General features: G+C 42.5%; 2 protein-coding genes across 3 annotated transcripts; one reads left to right on the top strand and one right to left on the bottom strand.

The window, feature by feature from the left end:
* The first annotated feature begins 11 nt into the window (after nt 1-11).
* Nucleotides 12-10,207, top strand: LOC121627717 (ADP-ribosylation factor-binding protein GGA1-like). 2 transcript variants are annotated; one of them, XM_041966729.1, is made up of 17 exons: nt 12-60; nt 906-990; nt 1,224-1,299; nt 1,451-1,549; nt 1,771-1,894; nt 2,483-2,583; nt 2,806-2,886; nt 3,737-3,874; nt 3,964-4,045; nt 4,173-4,283; nt 4,415-4,558; nt 4,956-4,999; nt 5,288-5,478; nt 5,645-5,922; nt 6,033-6,202; nt 6,435-6,545; nt 6,907-10,207. In XM_041966729.1, the coding sequence occupies exons 1-17, from the start codon at nt 15-17 to the stop codon at nt 7,015-7,017; spliced, it is 1,992 nt and encodes a 663-aa protein (XP_041822663.1). In that variant the 5' UTR covers nt 12-14; the 3' UTR covers nt 7,018-10,207. The 2 variants fall into 2 exon arrangements, with proteins under 2 accessions (XP_041822663.1, XP_041822664.1); XM_041966730.1 differs by lacking the exon at nt 12-60 and adding an exon at nt 644-688.
* A 49-nt stretch (nt 10,208-10,256) lies between these two features.
* LOC121627718 (probable ATP-dependent RNA helicase DDX17) lies at nt 10,257-19,007 on the bottom strand. Its single transcript, XM_041966731.1, has 13 exons — nt 18,733-19,007; nt 17,459-17,618; nt 17,023-17,119; nt 16,570-16,703; nt 16,352-16,417; nt 16,094-16,235; nt 15,488-15,648; nt 15,165-15,337; nt 14,602-14,712; nt 14,438-14,499; nt 14,108-14,167; nt 11,792-12,028; nt 10,257-11,645 (listed from the first exon to the last, which is right to left on the bottom strand). The coding sequence occupies exons 1-13, from the start codon at nt 18,783-18,785 to the stop codon at nt 11,149-11,151; spliced, it is 1,953 nt and encodes a 650-aa protein (XP_041822665.1). The 5' UTR covers nt 18,786-19,007; the 3' UTR covers nt 10,257-11,148.
* Between the last annotated feature and the right edge of the window lie 194 nt (nt 19,008-19,201).

Below are 19,201 nucleotides of genomic sequence, written 5' to 3'. Positions count from 1 at the left end.
AGAATTCCCGAAAGATGGCGGCGGCGCCTCCAGATGAGGCTAGCCTACAGTCTCGCATCAGTAAGTCATCATACTGTACAATATCAAATTAACTTTTGAACGTAAAGCGGTAGCCGATGCGATGTTGAGGGGCACGAAGATATTTTCCCGGTTTGACCTCACCGCTGTCGGTCATAGTACTCCCCTTGAGGAAGAGATTTTTTGAGAGTCAAGAGAGCGAATGTCATTAAATCAAAAGTGCACTTGCCGATAGGGATCAAACTAAGTCAGATAATGTATCACCGTTGCTCGTATTTTGAGCTCACAGTATGTTTACCGTTGACATTGTGAGGTTTGATGACGTTACACAAACCTGACATTTAAACTTTAAAATCCTAGCAATGTCCAAATGCTAACAAAATCAACTAGCTAGTTAGCTGCTGACCGTTTCCTCCTCAAGGACCAAGACAAGGCAGCTGAGCGAAGCCAAAAACAGGAATTATTCAGTACTTCTGCTATTATCATAGACACAGGCTTCAGTCACACCATCAACTCTCTTGATCTGCTCCAAACCAGAGAGCTGATCGTTTGCATATTGCAAACAACCCGAGGCTGCAGCTGCTGACAGTATCACAGACGTTGTGTAGGACTTGTTCAAGTTAACGCTCAGCTGTAAAATCCCAGCGTGAATTATCAGTACCTGCGAAAGGTTGGTGTTGCCATGGGAGGTGTGACAGACTTCACACATCTATACAGAACAACCCAAAATAAAGAATGTCAGCACACTCACGTTTTTTTAACGTTATTTAATTTAATTTTTTGGTTAAATGTCAGGTGAAATAAAATTGCCTCACATGCAGCAGGTTTAAAGTTTGGATATAAAGCAGATGCAGGATTTATGTTAAATGTGTTTTTCCTTCCCACAGACAAGGCCACCAACCCTTTGAACAAGGAGACAGACTGGGACAATATCAAGGGATTTTGTGATCAGCTCAACAATGAACCAGAAGGGTGAGATGATGATTAAGAAAAGCACACCATTTCAGATCAGTTGTTCTGTTTCTCATCATGTACAAAATGCAGAAACTAAGCAGCGCTATTGCTTTGCAGCTGTTGATCAGAAGTCTGACAGTTTGCATGAAGATCAGGGGTGTTTTTCTAACATATTCAAACTCATGTCTTGCAGTGTGCTTGCTTTTTGTCTGTCAGTAAGGTGAAAGTTACATTTTGTTTTTATTTATCAGTCCCCAGCTCGCGACCAGACTTCTGGCCCATAAAATCCAGTCTCCTCAGGAGTGGGAGGCAATGCAAGCGCTTATGGTAAGAGATCGACCATCAAAACTTCGGTCCAAGTGGCTAACACGTGTAAAGGTCTGCAAACTGCCACTTGTTATTGTTTTTAGCAGTGAAGGCTTTTTTTTTGTGAAGGCGTGTCTGTGCAAAAGTAAAACAAACTTTAAATGATTCCCAGGTTCTTGAGACATGCATGAAGAACTGTGGAAAGCGATTTCACAGTGAAGTGGGAAAGTTTCGCTTTCTCAATGAGCTCATCAAGGTGGTCTCGCCCAAGGTAATGATCCGTGACTTTTATGCTCCCATACCAGTTTGACTGAAACTGTACAACCCTGAGAAATATATTTTGAAGGGCTTTGCTAGCCCATTAAAGCAGCTTTTAAGTGGCTGTAGCAACAGAACAGCACCAGCCGTCCCTGTATTTATCCAGTTGTTGAAGTTGTTTAAGCTTAAAGACATTTTCATATAATAGTTGCATTTAACTCCTTTTCTCTGCAGTATTTGGGCACCCGGGCTCCAGAGCCAGTGAAAAAGAAGGTGCTAGAAATGGTGTACAGCTGGACGGTGAGGCTGCCTGATGAGACCAAGATAGCAGATGCCTATCAGATGCTGAAAAAACAGGGTGAGCTGCTCCAGAAGCTTGAAAACCATCAACATAAAGGACAGCTTTAGCTTGAAGTGTCTCATTTCCTTCATGGTTACTTGCATGATGTGTTATTCCATACATTTGCGTACTGTTGTTGTAAATCTGTTTTTCAGTTCCCACTGATAATGTGTTTTGGTTCCTGATGTTTTCCTTGTTTTAACAAATAGTGTTTTATACAGAAGAGTATCAGTTCTCCTTTTTATGGTGATGAGCCACAAGCATGAGGCTAATGTCCTTAGTCATGCTGACTTGAATCTAGTGTGATGTTAAAGATGCACTTTCCACCAAAGTTGAACAGTTCCTAAGTTACTGCAGAATAGCTAACACTCATTAGGGTTGTGCATGAACCATATCTGTGGCACATTGACTTCTGATGTAGTCTGATGGAATACAACCAACTCTCGATATAATTTTCTTACATTTATCCAGTGTCACACATGTCATGGTCGATACTGAGCAGTGAGTCAGAGGTGACCTCGATTCTGTAGCTGAGATCTATATACAGTGTAAATGTATAAAAGCTGCTGACATGTGAAGTTAATAGGTGTCCCTGTTCTCTTCCAGGCATTGTCAAGCTGGATCCCGAGCTTCCTGACGACAAGCCCCTCCCACCCCCTCCACCCAGAGCCAAAAGTGCCGTCTTTGAGGACGAGGAGAAATCCAAGGTATGTAGTATGAGTGATGAAGACACGCCAAATACTTTCAGTAGGTTTCCAAAAGGGAGGACTTGTGTGTTGCATTGCCATTGTGCGAGGTTCCCAAAAATGTTCCATTCCATGTTCCTTTGACGTAAACCTCCTGGGAAAATCATTAAGGGACTCGCAGTTTACAAACATCTCTTCCTCTTTTCTTTCCTCTCCCACTTCTGTCCTATCCTGTTTTTGTAGATGCTGTCCCGCTTGTTGAACAGCACTCACCCTGAAGATCTACGAGCAGCAAACAAGCTCATTAAGGAAATGGTCCAAGAGGTGTGTCATCCGTTTCGTTGGCTGTATGTGCTGTACAGTATGTGGTCTCACATCCATGTGTATCTGTGCTTTTCCCACCATTTGTACAACACCCACACCTGATTATGTAGCACGATTACATTAATGCACATGAATAGTAGTCTCAAGGCCTTTTCAAATCATTTTTTGGATTATTATAGTGTTACAACACAATATTATTCTATTATTTGTACTTATTATGTTATATACTCCATATCCTCAGATGTAGAAAGCAGAATATCTAATTAACAACTGGATAATAATAAGTTTTGATCTAGGTATCATCTAGTTATCATATTAGCAAACATCATCAGGCTTCAGTTTCAGTGACCTTGAAACTAATTCTTTCTCTGATGCCTAAGTCTTTTTGTTGAAAATTACTAAAAGAATTTATGAAAAATCAATAAAAACCTAAATGCAAGTTATTCCCAAAGTCATTAAGATTCATGATTTCAATTTGAAATTATGATCAGATGTACACGATGGGTGTCAACAGATTTAAGTGTAAAAAAAATACTGCTTATTACCAACAATCGAATGTTACTGAAGGTTAATACTAAAGCAAAATATGAACTCATTTAATAATTTCAGTGTCTTGTAGGACCCACTTAACCTCCATATACTGTATTTAGATATTTATTGTGAGAAAGAATGGTCTAAAACTGTAAACTGATCTTTATTACCCTTATATTTGTCATGTCTTCTGTGTCATTATCACCCTGATGAACAAATTCAGTCAGGAAATTAAGGTTTGCAAAAATGCTGCAGTTTAGATATTTCTAAAATTTGTATCAATCCCAGCCACTGTGAGACCCTGTCGCTCTTTTCCCAGGACCAGAAGCGCGTGGAGAAGGTATCAAAGCGGGTGAACGCCATCCAGGAGGTGAAGGAGAGCGTCAGCCTGCTGAGCCAGCTGCTGGAGGGCTACAGCAAGGAGAGCTGCTCCCAGAGCAACCAGGAGCTCATTAAAGTTAGCCCGGCTCAGCACGTTAAAACTAGCTGCAGCTACAGGCCCAGAACTCGCTGGGTTTAGTGTTTTTAACATGTGTCTGTTTGCAGGACCTGTACCAGCGCTGTGAAAAGATGAGGCCCACACTATTCCGATTAGCAAGTGACACAGAGGATAGTGATGAAGCTTTAGGTGAGTTTGCTGACCTCATGACAGCAGTATGTCTCATTATTATGTATCTATTTAGTCACTTTTTCGAAAGAGATCCGGCTCATTCCAAAAACGTAAGATTTGAAAACCACTTTTTTCTGTTTTACAGCGGATATCTTACAGGCCAATGACAGCCTGACGCAGGTCATCAACCTGTACAGACAGCTGGTAAAGGGGGAGGATGTGTCAAAGGATGGCATAACCATGCCCTCACAAACAGGTAGGCGTGTGCATATGTGTGTGCATGTGCGTGTGCGTGTGTGTGTGTTCAAGCCTGCCGCTGGGAATGGCGGTGAAGTATGACCTCTGTAGACTATGAGATCACAGATGGATATTCTTCCTGCAAATCAGGCAGCAGTAGCTCAGCGCTTGTAGACCTGATGGGACTTAACGCATCAGCCAACGCAGCACCTTCCAACCCGGAGCCCTCCAGCCTACAGACCCTGACTCAGAACGTGGGCATCAGCCTCTTGGACGATGAGCTCATGTCGCTGGGTAAGCACAAAAAAACTCATGTGGCTTGTAAACACAAAGGCAGATTACTAAGCTTAACTTTTTTAACAAGTCAGCGATGTCTGCACAGCTCAGTCTGCACACCTTATTTCCATTGGCCAGCGTGTAGCCCTCCTGTTGGCTGACTGGCTGAAACCCAGCATCCTCAGGAGCAGGCCACATCTGGCTAGACCACAACAAAGCTGCACACATTCACAGCCCTTCTGGACTGACCTTCTGAACATGTCATGAACTGTGACAGTGGCTGTGAATTGTGCTTTATTTTAAATTGTGTTCAGGGTTTCTTTGAGAGAATTTATGAACAACATTTTTTTAAAATGTCATAACCAGCAAATGTGAAAGAAATGTAATTAACCTTCTGTTGTCTCTGATCTTGTAGGACTGAATGTGGCAGAAAACTGTGACTCTCAGAACACTTTCCAGGTGCGAGTTGTAAGATGAGAGAAAAAGAAGATAGGACCACTGTGCTGCTTAAGTTAAAGCCATCATGTGTAGAATTTGAAAATTTACCTCTGGTGCCACCAAGTGGACATCTTAAGACAGACTCGCCTACAAATGTGTGCCATCAGAATCACTCAAAATATGCTATAATCACATAAAAATTCAACACACTGAGGCTTTAATGCTGAGGCTGTTTTGATTTTCAAACCATATGACATCAGCTCCATCTCCTTATACACGCAAACGTTAATCCTCAGTTTGTTCTCTCAGTCCTCTGATGGTAATGAATCATCTGCTACGTCGGTCCCTGCTGCGGTGTTGCTACCAGCTGTGCTGCAAACGCCCCAGGCTCCACCAGTAGGGGGCTCTACTGCTCCACCTAAACCCATGGAGGAGCTGGACTTGTTGGGGAAGACATTGTTACAGCAGTCCCTGCCTCCAGAGAGCCAGCAGGTCAAATGGTAAGTACATCTGTTTGTATCATTACAACCCTTCATAGCCCTGAAGTGTAATGTATTACACAGCAGTGGTAAATCGCTTGTTGAGAGGAGTCACGAGTTTCATATTTTTTCTATGACATGCACACAACTACCATGTAACTTGCATTTTCCATTCTTCTACGTGCAGGGATAAGATCCAGCCTCAATCGAGAGTCACCTTGCGAGATCTGCAGAAGTCCAGCGCCAACTCTAAACCTGCTCCAAATGCAACCACCACCTCCTCTGGTTCCACTCCTGCTCCAGGGGCCACGTCCAACCTGGCCGTCCAGTCAGAGCAGCCCGACACTCTCCTCCTCTCCAACCTCAGTGTCACGGCTGCTGAGAAAGGCTCAGCCGCTGCCGCTGAGCCCTACGACAGCATCTCTCTCGCTGACGTCACCGTGCCTCTGGAGTCAATCAAACCAAGTAAGCATTAGCAAGTGACGTGGGGGGGTGGTCACAGGTGCCATTTTCCCTTTATTTCTCCACATCACATTCTGTTTTGTTCTTCATTTTTCTCTGCAAATCTATTTCAGGCAGCTTATTACCAGTGACTGTATTCGACAAACACAGCCTCCGGGTTTTGTTCACCTTCGCCCGTGACTGTCCTCCGTCGCGGCCTGACGTTCTGGTGGTGATCATCTCCATGCTGTCCTCGGCCCCCATTCCTGTCACCAACATCCGCTTCCAGGCAGCTGTACCAAAGGTAGCTTCATGAAGTCTGCTTTTCATAGTGATGACAGATGTGGTCAAAGAGACACCATCCCATACCTGAATGACTTTTCACTGTGAGCTTCTCCCTCATCAGTTTAATGAGGTCTGAATTAGAGCGCCATATGAAAAGCCTTAACATCCAGTCAGGTGTAAGCACCTAAAGTCTTATTTGTGGATATCACTTGTTAACATGGTTTTCGTGTTGATGTGTCCACATTGCCTAGGTGATGAAAGTGAAGCTGCAGCCTCCCTCTAGCACTGAGCTCCCAGCCTTCAATCCCATTCTGCCTCCAGCCGCCATCACACAGATCCTGCTGTTGGCTAACCCTCACAAGGTACTCTGCCACTTAACCCCCAAAAACCGTCTGTCAAAGCTGGCCTCAGTTCAGGACCATTGTATGATATATTAGCATGACAATGCTTGTTTGCTTAAGCAAAAGATATGTACATGAAGAAGATAAGACTTTATTAATCTCACAATGGAGAACATTATTATACTGTTCATTCTATTATGTAATTACAGTGTGCATTGTTATTATGTATGGTATTACACGTTATGTAACAAATGTAGCAAATGTGCCAGCGGAGGCAGTGAAGAGGCCTGTTAATCAGCAAACATGGATGTCATTTGTTACTATTTATCATTGCTGGTGATGTAATGCTGAACTGACATTTTTTCCCCCTTTTGTCTCACAGGAAAAAGTACGTTTGCGGTACAAGCTGACTTTCAACCTGGGAGACAAATCTCACGATGAGTCTGGTGACGTGGACCAGTTCCCGCCTCCTACCACCTGGGGGAACCTTTAGTGCGAATGACCAACCTCCTGTCATCTGACCTGCTGCTTCCTTTAGATTTAGGTTGAAGTTGTCCCTCATCGCTGACTTGAGGCAAGACGGCCTCTTTACACTTCAGCGGCGTCAAACTCCGGTTTGGTGATCCAGACTGACATGAGAGCAGTTGTGGGAACCAGCTTCTGCCTTGTGCCTTCCTTCACAGCCTTCCTGTCCTCATTTGATCATCTCCATGTTCCTGTGTTTTGCAGCTACTTTTTCTTCTTCCAACGATCAGAGCAACACAAACTACACAGCAAACTGTCAGAAACATTGATTCAATGCAGTGACTTTTAAGGGAAAGGGAGTTGAGCCTTTTAAAACCGAATGTGTGCATTTGTCTGATTTGCATACTGTATAACAATCCTCTCAGATGTCCCACGTCATGTGAATTACATGTAACACGTCTCGTATTATTTCTGTTGTTTACAGAACCCCAGTGCTCAACCTAAAGCAAGTGTCTGATGCATTCCTACATTTCAGAGCTTACATTGTCAGCAAAAATGTCCAACATTCAGATTATTGTCAGCTTGTGTGTCCAGTGTTTTATTCTGCATGTTCAGAGTAGGGTTGCAACAAATCATTATTTTCTTTCAGTCCACTTTTCACTTCAGCTTTAAGTCAGTTAAATTCTGAAAGGGATCTCTTAAATGTGTTTACACTGTGGCAAACAGTACAAACGGTCAATGTTTTCATCTTATGATGTGGAATAGTTGGTATTTTTACCAACCAAATTCATTTCCTATGAAATGATGAATTGGTTAATTGGCTAATTGTTCCAGCACTACTTCAGTGTTCAAGGAAGAACAACAGCAGTGCATCATAGTCAGATGGCACCATGCTCAACTCACTTGCAAACCAGCTCCCTGTAATGAAAAGTGTGTTATTTGTCAAACACAGAGCTGCATAGGGAAATTACGTAGCTAAATTTAATTATGAACACATTGAAATCATTGATGTGGTTTTCCCTTTTAACCAGTGGAGACAGCTCGGAGTATGAGGACTATCAGGTGAACCCAGCTGGTGTGTCCACGTAGCATACGTAATGAATTGGTACACAGCCTGAAAATATCGTCTTGGTTTTAATATTAGCTAATGCTTTGAAAAATTATAGTTGGGCAGTGTGACAGCAGGCCTTTTCCACAGCAGACTTGTCGCAGGAGGAAAAGCACAAGTGTTACTAGTAGCATGAATAATGTCTCAGTGTGACAGTGAGCCTGTATGAACAATACATGAGCGTGCACTGAAGCAGATAAATGCTGATCACTGATCACTGATCTGTGCTTTTCCTGCTGTGACAATGGGGAAATTTAGCTTTTAATTTCTGCACTTTTCTTTCGTTTTCAAGATTTGGGGACACTTTGACTTTGCGTTCCTCTCAGGATTTTGATTTGGAGATTTATTTTACACATGCACTTACTTTCTTTAAATGTTGCACATGAAACCATTCCCCATTACATTGTCTGCTCTCATTTGTTGCCTTTCTATCGTTGAATTGACCCAAAGAGGGACATGTGAAGTCCTGAGTCAACATTGCTGACATCCGCTTTGATTCTACCACATGTGCCTGGGATGAAACGTTTGATTTTTATTTGCTTTGTACATATATGTATACAAATCAGTAGTTTAAGCTCTGTTTTTTTTTTCATTTGTTCATGTCCTCGTCAGAAAAAGACTTTGTGAAACAAATGATACAACAAATAATGTTACTGAATCATCCTAATATCCACAGTCATTGAGTTGATTGGAGCACGGGTCTATGATTCCCTCTTAGGGTCATAAAGACTTAAATAAAATGAGTTTGGAGGCAGACTGGTTCCACCTGAGAAATAAGACTTCAATATATGTGAGACTCCAAATGTGTCTAACTACAATAGTGATGGAGCTGGAGACTCAGTTTGTATCACGGGGATCAATATAAGAATTACTCACTGAGTAATATTCATTCAGTTGTGCCCTTATACTTGAAAGCAAGTGGTACATTTCCTATGGCAGATTAACCCACATCAGCAGTCATTGCACAGTGCCATTAATCATTCTGGTAGGCTGTTTTATAATACTATGAATCAGGTATTTCATTTCCATAGAGATAAGAGCTTTTATTTGTTTACAGATGTATTAACACTGCTAACTTGTCCATGACTGGAAGAAAGCAATAATGAGACAAAAAAGTAGCCTCAGTAACCACCTTTCAGTCCTTCATGGCTGATGCAGACTGTAAATAATGAACATTTGCACTCCTTGCATGATGTACTGGAAACTGTACTGAGGGGTCAGATTCAGCTCAGATTTATGTTGTGGAAGTCCACACATACACAAATTGTTGTTCATCGCTGCCTCCATCTCCACAGCATCATCTTCTTTGTGATGCATAGTGGCACATTCTTTTGACTGGAATAGCATTAATCAGTAGATGTTCAAATTAGTCCAGTCTGGCTTCTTGTGGGAAGATTATGATCACTCTTCCTTCTCGACCAAGGTCTTGGCTTCAGGTATTAACCCAGCAAGTAATCTGATTTGTCATCCCTGTCTACACAGATGAAACTGGTTTAAGTACCAGCTTTTGCACTGTTGTAGTGACCACGAAAACTGTGATTGCCTGAAACATGAGATAAGGAACTCATGTATTGTAGCCATGTTATTTCATGCCTTGCTCTAGTAGGCACTGAGATTCATTTAGAGGTACGCTAAAAAGTCAGCAATTGCGGAGTCCCCTTTATAAAACCTTTTACAGATGTAAATCGCTGTTCTTGGTAACCTCAGTCTTTCACCTCCATGCTTCAGTTTGCAGTAGACTGCAAGAAGTCACTAAAACGTGGTCACGGACTGTGCACGCAATGCTGTCAATTTCGTCCAGCTGTGAAAAACCTAAATCAGACTGGACCTCCCGCATGATCTAAGACTGGCCAGAAGAAAACTAAAAACTTAACTTTCAAAGTCAGGCAATCAATTAATCTGGATCCAGATTTTTAAGATTACGTGTTATGACGTGGTTTATACAGACACGTTTCTGAGGGAGGGAACCAGTCTTTTCCATTTGTGCTCCTAATGTGAATAAAAGCTTCATGCCATTATAAATATTTAACAGCAACAAACATGTAAATACTGCTGGGTACAAAATGAGAATGTACTACAAATGTGTATTTAAGGCAAATAAAGTCATCTGTACAGGGAATTCACATGTGTGATGTATAAATAATTTACAAAGTAGGAAATACAGCTTTGATTCATTTATTAGTTATAAAGCACTGTAAAAAGGACATAATGAATGAAAGAGGAAACAAGCAAAAAAAGCCCTCAAATTTGGTAAACAATCCACATGAATATTAGTCTACATTTGCTGATCTGCTCTTGAAAACAATGTGTGAGTGCATAGAAACACATCCGCTAGGACTTGCTACAGGACAAGAAAAAATGAAGGCATGCATGACTAAATGTATCTAAATCTACTGCAACAGTTCATCACACTAAAAATAACTAACAGTGTTTTCATGGTATCAAAATTTTAAGAGAAGATTCACTACTGCTTCAGCGTTTAGAATAACACAAACCCAAAATCAATGCAATCAGAATATGTTGCTGGTCACAACCTAAATCTCCCTCCAACAAAATAAGTCAAAGATTTTGAATAAAACAAAGCAAGATGTGACTCTGGAATGTGACTATCTATTAAAAATCATTTATCACACAGACGAGTACTCTCAACCGCACACCACGAAGGTGAAGATGTAAGATAGTTTTCATTCTGACCACATCTAATACAGCTGAAGAGTGACTCATCTTAAACTAAAGAGGGGCAACAAACTGCGAAGGCGTTTAACTGAAAGGACAACACAAGAAACTTGTTTCTTCAGGGTGCATAGCTGACTGCAACCTCATGAGAGTTTGGAAGTTAAAAAAATGAAGCATTTAAATTCCATGTTTCCCTTTCTACAGGAAAATATTAAATCCACACATGTAGGTTGTATTGAAAAGCACAAAACAGATAGAAAATATCAGCCCTTACCTCGTTAGATATAGTATGTCTTTTCAAACTCCTGCCTCTTGGAGTTAGACTGTGAACACAATAAGTAGAACAAATTCACTCAGTGCTTCTTTCTTACAGTTCTACTTCCGGGGAGGTGGAGGGCCAGGAGGAGGAGGAGGTGGAGAAGCAAAAGGGTAAGGCGGTTGCCCCATGAAGCCCATGAGCGGTGGCTGTGGCGGAACAAACTGCTGAGCCATTAGTGGCTGCAGCACCGCTGATGTTGGTGGAGGAGGGGGCTGGCCGAACTGACCCTGTGGCTGGCTAGGTGGATCCTGGCCTCCACCTCCACCAGGCTGGCCTCCGCCGCGGGAGTTGTAGCCCCCACTGCTGCCGTAGCTCTGGAACTGATCTGAGGCCGAGCTGTAACTATTCCTGCGATCCCGGCCTCTGTCCCTGTAGGAGGAGGAGGAGGAGGAGGTGGAGCGGTCTCCATCGCGGCTGTTGCGGCTGAAACCACTGCGGCTATCTTTGCTGCCGCCGCCACCGCCACCAACAGGGCGCATGCGGCGATCACACTCCTCCTGGTACATGAGGTTAGGGTTGTTGGAGTTGCTGCCACGGTAACGCATTCTGCCACCTGTAACAACAAATTTTTGTTTTTGTTTTTTAAACTGTTAATCAATGCATCTTCTTCTTTAGGCCTCAATAATTCACATCTTTTCTATTTTACTGTATGATTGACTGTGATGTATCAAGTTGAGAAACTATGACAGTCCTTCTTACCACCTCCTCCTCCACCACGCCCTGAGTCCACGAGCTGAAGCAGTTTGGGATTGATGGCCTGCCGGGCCTCCGCCAACACCCGGACAAGGTCTCTGGCCTGCCGCAGGTTACCTGGGGTGAAGAAGGTGTAGGCAGTGCCCTTGTTGGTACTGCGGGCCGTACGTCCAATACGGTGGACGTAATCCTCAGAGGAGCTGGGATAGTCATAGTTGATGACGAACTTGACATCTTCCACATCTTTTGGATGAAGAGCAATTGATATTACAGCATGTGGGAAAGGGAAAAGATGATCATCTCAAGAGGGGAAAAAGCTTCTGGAGAAAGAATTGATGGAACTGAACCTGTTTGTATTTAATAAATATACATATAACTAATGTTAATTAATTATAATTATTTAGAAATTTAGAAATTAGAAATAAAAAAAACTAAAAAAATGGAGTAACTTACCTGCTTTATGTGACACCATGCAAAAACCCATACATCTAAAGATTCATTTCAGTTGCCCATTATTACAACTACTCTAAATCATATACTATTTAAAACCAAAGTAACAGTAAAACTACTATATAATAATTAAAACTTGACTTCAGGTTTTCGCACTCACTTGACATGTGGTAAACATGACATAAAGCATGTACAGAAACCATGTTTAGGCTTCATAGTCTTCACACCAGTGTGATTACTGGTCAGAACGTGTGAGGACAAGGAGTCTGTTTCTTATTACATTAGACTTGGGGCTCTGACGGCACTGCTGATCAATGAGTCTACCTTTCCCCCTCCATCATGACAGAAGGAAGCCATTTCATCACCCACAACCTGCTGAGTAACAGAATGACGATGTGCCAGGATAAAAGCTGTGCTATTCTATCGTCTAAAATATGAGCACAATGAACTACCTGAAAATATGGTGAGCTCATGGAGGAGTTGAGAGAAAGGGGCGGTGAGGTACTTACCCCCTTCATGTTGTTTTTACAAAGGTAGTCAGTCCCCCCTGATCAGTCCTGGTTTATAGGGAGGGGCTGAGGGGGAGGGAGACAGGATTCATCCCACACCAGCAACATCAGACGGGAGCAGAACCGTTAAACCTCAAGAGACACGCACGCAAACAGCTGGTTCTGTTGCTCTCTCGCTGCATTGCAGGACCCTCCTCAGACCCTGGCCAGGACTGGATCCAGACGAGCCCGTCTAACTCTCTCTCCCCTGTCTGTCTGCTTTTTGGGACAGAGCGATGGGCAGACATACAGGCACCTCAGGCTGCTCCCAAGGAAGGCTCGCTGGATTTACAAACTCTTACAATACTGGACAGGGGGATCTTAGTCATTCAAGAAGAGTAAGAGGGGCTTTAATCCCTCGAAAACTAGTCAAGCTTCTACTTTAATGTGACGTAGGGGGCAGTGACAGCAGCGCAGACTGTTACAGCTGCCATGTGCTGCCAAACCCTGAGAGGAGAAGAGGGGAAAAAAGAACAAGGATCGGTCATAGGAATTTTGGCAAGTCAAAGACACTTCACTTATCCCCCCTTCTCATATGCATCCTGCCAACAAACTAGATGTCAAATCAGCCATTTTAGCCTTCCTGTTGGGGGACTGGAGATAATTCAGCTGTCACTGTCAACGGAACAACTACACAAATGATTTCTCTTCTTGTGGGAGAACAGGTCATATGAACACGGAGGAGACATAAGAAAGGTGCGCAGGAATAACTGCCCCACACACCCCTCCTTCCAGGCAGCAGCGTGCCAAAGAGCCCCGGTTGAACGAAGCTTTTTAACTGCAGTAACAAGAAACAGACTATAAGCAGCAGAGCAGAAGGCCTGAAGCCTCCATACTGGACTCAACAGTTCATTTAACTGTCAGGTTATAACAGTAAGGGGGATCCTTAAATATAATTATTTTTTCATACACCAGTGAATTCAAACAGATCAGATCTTCATTGTTATTTTAACAGCAAACTATCATAATATCAATCTGACAATAGTCAAAGAAAGACAATTCTACACTTAATGTTGTGCTAAAATGTCATTTTATTTACCCCACTTCGTTGCCAGACTTTGCCAGATATAACTGGTCTCATCTGTAGTATACTTACCTCAAGATAGTCAAGATAACTTTGCAACTAGAGGCCCCATAAGAAAGCTACACTTGTACTGCACTCATCAATTTCACTGCGGTGACTGTACTTACTCTACAAGCATTCAATACACTTTGTATTATTTACAGGAAAAATATCATTCAGTGGAAAATGCAGAGGGAATGAGAGCAGAGACAATCATGTGTGAGGTTATGCAGCATGAACTGCATGTGTGAGCAGACATACCCAGACCACGAGAGGCCACGTCGGTAGCAATCAGTATGGGAGCTTTACCACTCCGAAATTCTGTAGGATTAGACAAAATAGTAGTAGGAATGTTAGCAGACACACACACAGAAAAGAACACCCAAGAGCAGGATAAAAATGATCCTCTCAACTCACATGCTCAGTGAATGAGTAACTGTAAAACTAATCCCCACATCTACTGATCAGCAGTCTTAGTGAAGTAATATTCTGCATTGTTCACTGACCCCTCAGGCATGACAGATCAACAACCTCTTAGATGAGAAAATTATTCACAACAAAGGGCAGGATGGAAGTGTAGCACAGTTTTACCTGCGAGTACCCAGTCTCTTTCTGGCTGGCTCTTGTCTCCGTGGATACACATGGCTGGCCACCTGGAAAACAAAACCACAGTGAAATGACAGGATTAGAGGACGCTCTACACAGCTTCTGTCTATCAAATATTGTCATGCTGAGTCATAATAGTCATTCCTCACCCGTCTCGCCTCATCCTCCTGGTAAGATCATCGCAGCGCTTCTTAGTCTCCACAAAGATGATGGTTTTATTTTCTTTTTCAGCCATTATCTCCTCCATCAGCTGAAAAAGTCTGTGGCCAGGGACAGACAATCAGCACATTAATAAGTGAATCTGTCACAATGTTTTTCAAAGTTTCTCCTCCCTCAGCCACTCTCAAAATTGCAGGATTTTCTGGGAAGTCTGGGGACATTGCGGTCACTAGTTCAATAGTGAAATCAGTTAAACAGTGTGTTCACAAATATGCGCTGCCTATGTTGGTATGTAAAAGAGTGCGGCCATATACGTCCCAGACCACCTCAGAATGTGGCCTGACTGATCGGATCTCAATGCATCCTGTTCTTAGAGCTGTTCACTTGCGATTACCCGAGTCAGGCTGATACCAGCTGTAAACAGGGCCTCAACTTAAGCTTCAACTGTGTGAAGGGATAAGGTCCTGTTCTGTAATACTATTATAGCAGTTAATGAGATAATCATGACATAATGTCATTGTAGGTCAGATAATTTGCCACTGGCTATCCTTACTTGTGGTCCTTTTCAGTCTCCATGCAGACATCGACAATCTGCAGGATGTTGTGGTTGGCGCTGAGCTCAAGAGCGCCAACATTAATCTGAATGTAGTCCTTCAGGAAGTCCTCAGCAAGCTGCCGAACCTCCTTCGGCCAGGTTGCACTCCACATCAGAGTCTGTCTGTCAGGCTGAGAGAGCGAGAGAGAGAGAGAGAGAGAGAGAGAGAGAGAGAGAGAGACAGCATGCAACTGATTTAACTGAAAAAATACTTCTACATTATTAAGTCGAGGTGATCCATCATAAAATTAGCAGTCATGGTAACTGAGCCTTTGTCCCACCCTGATTTGTTCAACTATCTTGCGAATCTGTGGCTCAAAGCCCATATCCAGCATGCGATCAGCCTCATCCAGCACTAGGTAGGTGCAGCGTCTGAGGTTTGTTTTCCCAGACTCCAAGAAGTCAATGAGGCGACCAGGTGTGGCGATGCAGATCTCAACACCTAGAGTGATTCAAAATCAACAAAAACACACAAATTTAGATGCTCAGGCAGGACATTTTACTTTTAGTTGTGTTCTTTTTGATTGTTTATTTGTTCAGCCAGCTCTTTCTTTATTTTACAATTACTCTCTGACCACAGGGCCACACTTAACAAGAAAAGGCAGTGTGGGCTAAAATACCAGGCTGCAGCTGTGGAAGTCACACATGACAGAGACATATTAAGCTCATTTACATATTAAGCTCATTTACATACACAGATACAGCTCTGTGTCTTCCCATGAATTAAATATGTTGTTCAATTTCATTAACAACTTGTTTATGTGCCAAGTGATTTTTTTAAGGTTAGCCTAGTTCCCCTATATTCACCTCCTACACTGAACAGGATTTTTGATATAAAAACTGTTTTGAATAATCCCTGGCATGTGCCCGTCTAGAACCATACCCACCCCTCTCGAGGTCTCGAATCTGTGGTCCTTTGGGTGCGCCACCATAGACACAGGTGCTTTTGATGCGGGAAGACTTCCCATAATCATAAGCGACCTGCTGAACCTGCTGAGCCAGCTCTCTGGTTGGCGCGAGCACCAGACACTATGAAGAGAAGAGTAGGAGGAAAGAGGAAGGTTTTACAGACTGACAGTATGTCCACACTTTTAGATAAAACACCACTATCCAACATAATAACACATATTTGAATTTTCACTCACAATCGGACCATCTCCCCTCTCCAGATAGGGCTGGTGGTTGATGTGTACAATAGCAGGAAGAAGATACTGCAGGGAACAAGAAAAACAAAACACAACTAAAGTCTTATTCTACTATCATGCCAAAGGAATATGCTGATTTGCATTTGTATTTGACTCTGTGTTGGATTTATTTTATGGTTTATGTATTTCTATGCAGGATGATGGCGGGGCAGCCTTACTGCCAGTGTCTTTCCGGAGCCGGTCTGGGCAATCCCCACCATGTCCCTGCCGCTCAGGGCCACGGGGAAGCCCTGAGACTGGATCGCTGTCGGCTCCTTGAAGTTTTGCTGCATCAGCACATCCATCACATACTCTGCCAGAAGGGACACAATCAACATGACAATCACACGGATAGACTGTTACTTTGGGTTCTATCTTTCTTAAAAATATTTCCTTCCTGTAAACGGACAACTATTCCTAGTAGAACACATTTTACCAACACTGCGACTCATTTACACCAGTTGTATTGTTTGTTTATATTAAACTAGCAAGGGGCTTCAAAACAAAAAAATATATATTTTGAGGTCCTTAGATGCTGGAGTGAATGAATGAATTATTTACTGTAGATGCTAATGTTTCTCAGAGATTGTCTGCGCAGACATTATAGTTTATGTAACATATGGTTCACTAACGAGGAAACTGCGCCTGGTGGAAAGCTGTGATCGCCTTTGAAGAGCCAGAGCCTCTGACGGTGATCTCCTTCTTCCTGCGAAGCTCTTCCATCTCATACTGGATAAAACAGTGAATGGGGGGGGGGGCATTTTGGACACAGGGTATAAATTAATATTTCTGCAGAAATTACTGACTTGGCAAAGAAATATGATCACAAGGCATGACTATACTTTATAATTTATGGGTTTAATATGTTAATATTTGTTGCTTTGTGTATTAATATTGTCTGCAACAACAGGACAAATGATGATGGTCATCTAAATAGTTTAAAAATGGGGGACAATAATGGAAATACACTCAAATCCAATACTTTGTCATGCTCTCAAATTTTAAAGTAAATTTATGATTCACTTATTGTTTGTGAGTGTAAGGGAGAGAGAAAAAATAAAGGTTTACCTGACTCATGTGTTGGACCTCAGGGTGTTCGGTGTAGAAGTTCTTCTCAAATTTTGGCAGCTCATCCAGGTTCCACCGCTTCTTGCGGAGACGTTCACCTGGATTCCCAAACTTCATTGGTGGGGGTCCACTGCGACCGCTCATGGCCCCAAACCGTGGCCTGAGGGATGAGGGTTAAGACAAAAAGAGCAGTGGTCAATCAGAAAGGCAGGCTGCAGCCTTACCTGCATCAATGTTTGCTTACATCGTGCCAGTGACTGGCTATCCACAGTGACTGTGTCGCTGCAGGTACCACCTTCACCAAAGAGATCACGTGATGATTATGATTTCCATCTTTTAGGTTTGTCTGTGACCAACATACTTATGGCTGAATCCATACGCCCAGACTTCACTGCACTTGCAGAAGTATTATTCTCATGAAGTTCAGAGTGGGAATTGTGTATTTCATCAAGTCCACAAGGAGTTCATGTAGACTTGATGTGTGTGGACTGTTTTATTACAGATCTCTACCATCTGCTGATGTAAGTTATGCACTATTTACACAGCCTAAATGTTCTACATTTATCTGAAGTCATTTATCTATCTGTCTGACTTATTTTCAATGCATAAGTGCTATTATATTCTGATGTTATGAAATGCACACATACACCTAGACTTACTAATTCTCATTTGCATGTTATACTGCCCGGTTTGTGTGCTCAAATGTGCAGTCAGACATAAACGCAAACTGCACAGCCAATTAGTGTGATGATTTTCAGCTGGGTCTAATATTAATGCTCACCTCCGTCTACATGTCCACAGGCTTCAAGTCTGGATTAACCATACATATTAAAATTGATATAACTATGTCGACTTAGAGTATAACATTTACTGTGTAAACACCACACTGCTACAGAAGGCATTTTGGTGATCCCGTTCCCTCACCTTTAGCGCCACCTTCTGGCCAACATTTCACGTGAGAGGATAAATGTTTGTGACCCAGTCTGCAGACTTTGGCGTCAACATGACCCTGGTTGGGGACACCTAACGGTCAATATTACGCTAGTAATATTCTGTCATCTAAAACTTATTGCAATGTTTACCGTGAAAGTATCAACAAACTGAAGAGAGGCCTTGAGGAGGTTTGAGGGTAATTTGTTTTCGTGTTGCTCTTATCGCTCCACTGTTGAGATAACACAGGAGTCCAAACGTGTTTTGAGTCAAAGTTACTGCGATGTCTAGACATTATGCAACACTAATGCTGTGGTAAATCCGTATATGAAGTAAAAACATACCTGTCTCGTCCACGGTCCCTGTCTCTGTCTCCATAGGACGAACCCCCTCTCATTTTGGCGAAAAAACTAACGTTAACTGTTAGACTATCCTCTCCGCAGTATTTGTCACGTAAGCTTAAACGTTTTTACGTTGTGCTGTTAAAAAGTGCTAGATAATAATGACAATTCACGCCTACGAAACTTAATGTATATTAGTCAATAATAACGCTTAAATAATGATTTTGGTAAAGAATTGTTGTATGCGTCACGTAGCTTTACGGCCGCGTCCCTCCTCCTCCTCCTCCTTCCTTCCCTGCCCTCTTTAGCGACGTAACTTCAACTAGTAAGTCCACGTAGCATCGTTTGGATAGAACGGATGCTACGTACAAATGTCAGCTCAGAAATAATGGTGAATTTAATTCGTGTACACGTTCGTGCTTTTTAACAGTTGGTGGCGATGTGTCATGCAGTGAGCTTGTTTTCGTTGAAG

This window comes from Chelmon rostratus, chromosome 3, assembly GCF_017976325.1.
Source record: "Chelmon rostratus isolate fCheRos1 chromosome 3, fCheRos1.pri, whole genome shotgun sequence".
Lineage (NCBI taxonomy): Eukaryota > Metazoa > Chordata > Actinopteri > Chaetodontiformes > Chaetodontidae > Chelmon > Chelmon rostratus.
Note: the sequence above shows the minus strand (reverse complement) of the source record. Positions and strands in the feature narration are given on the sequence as shown.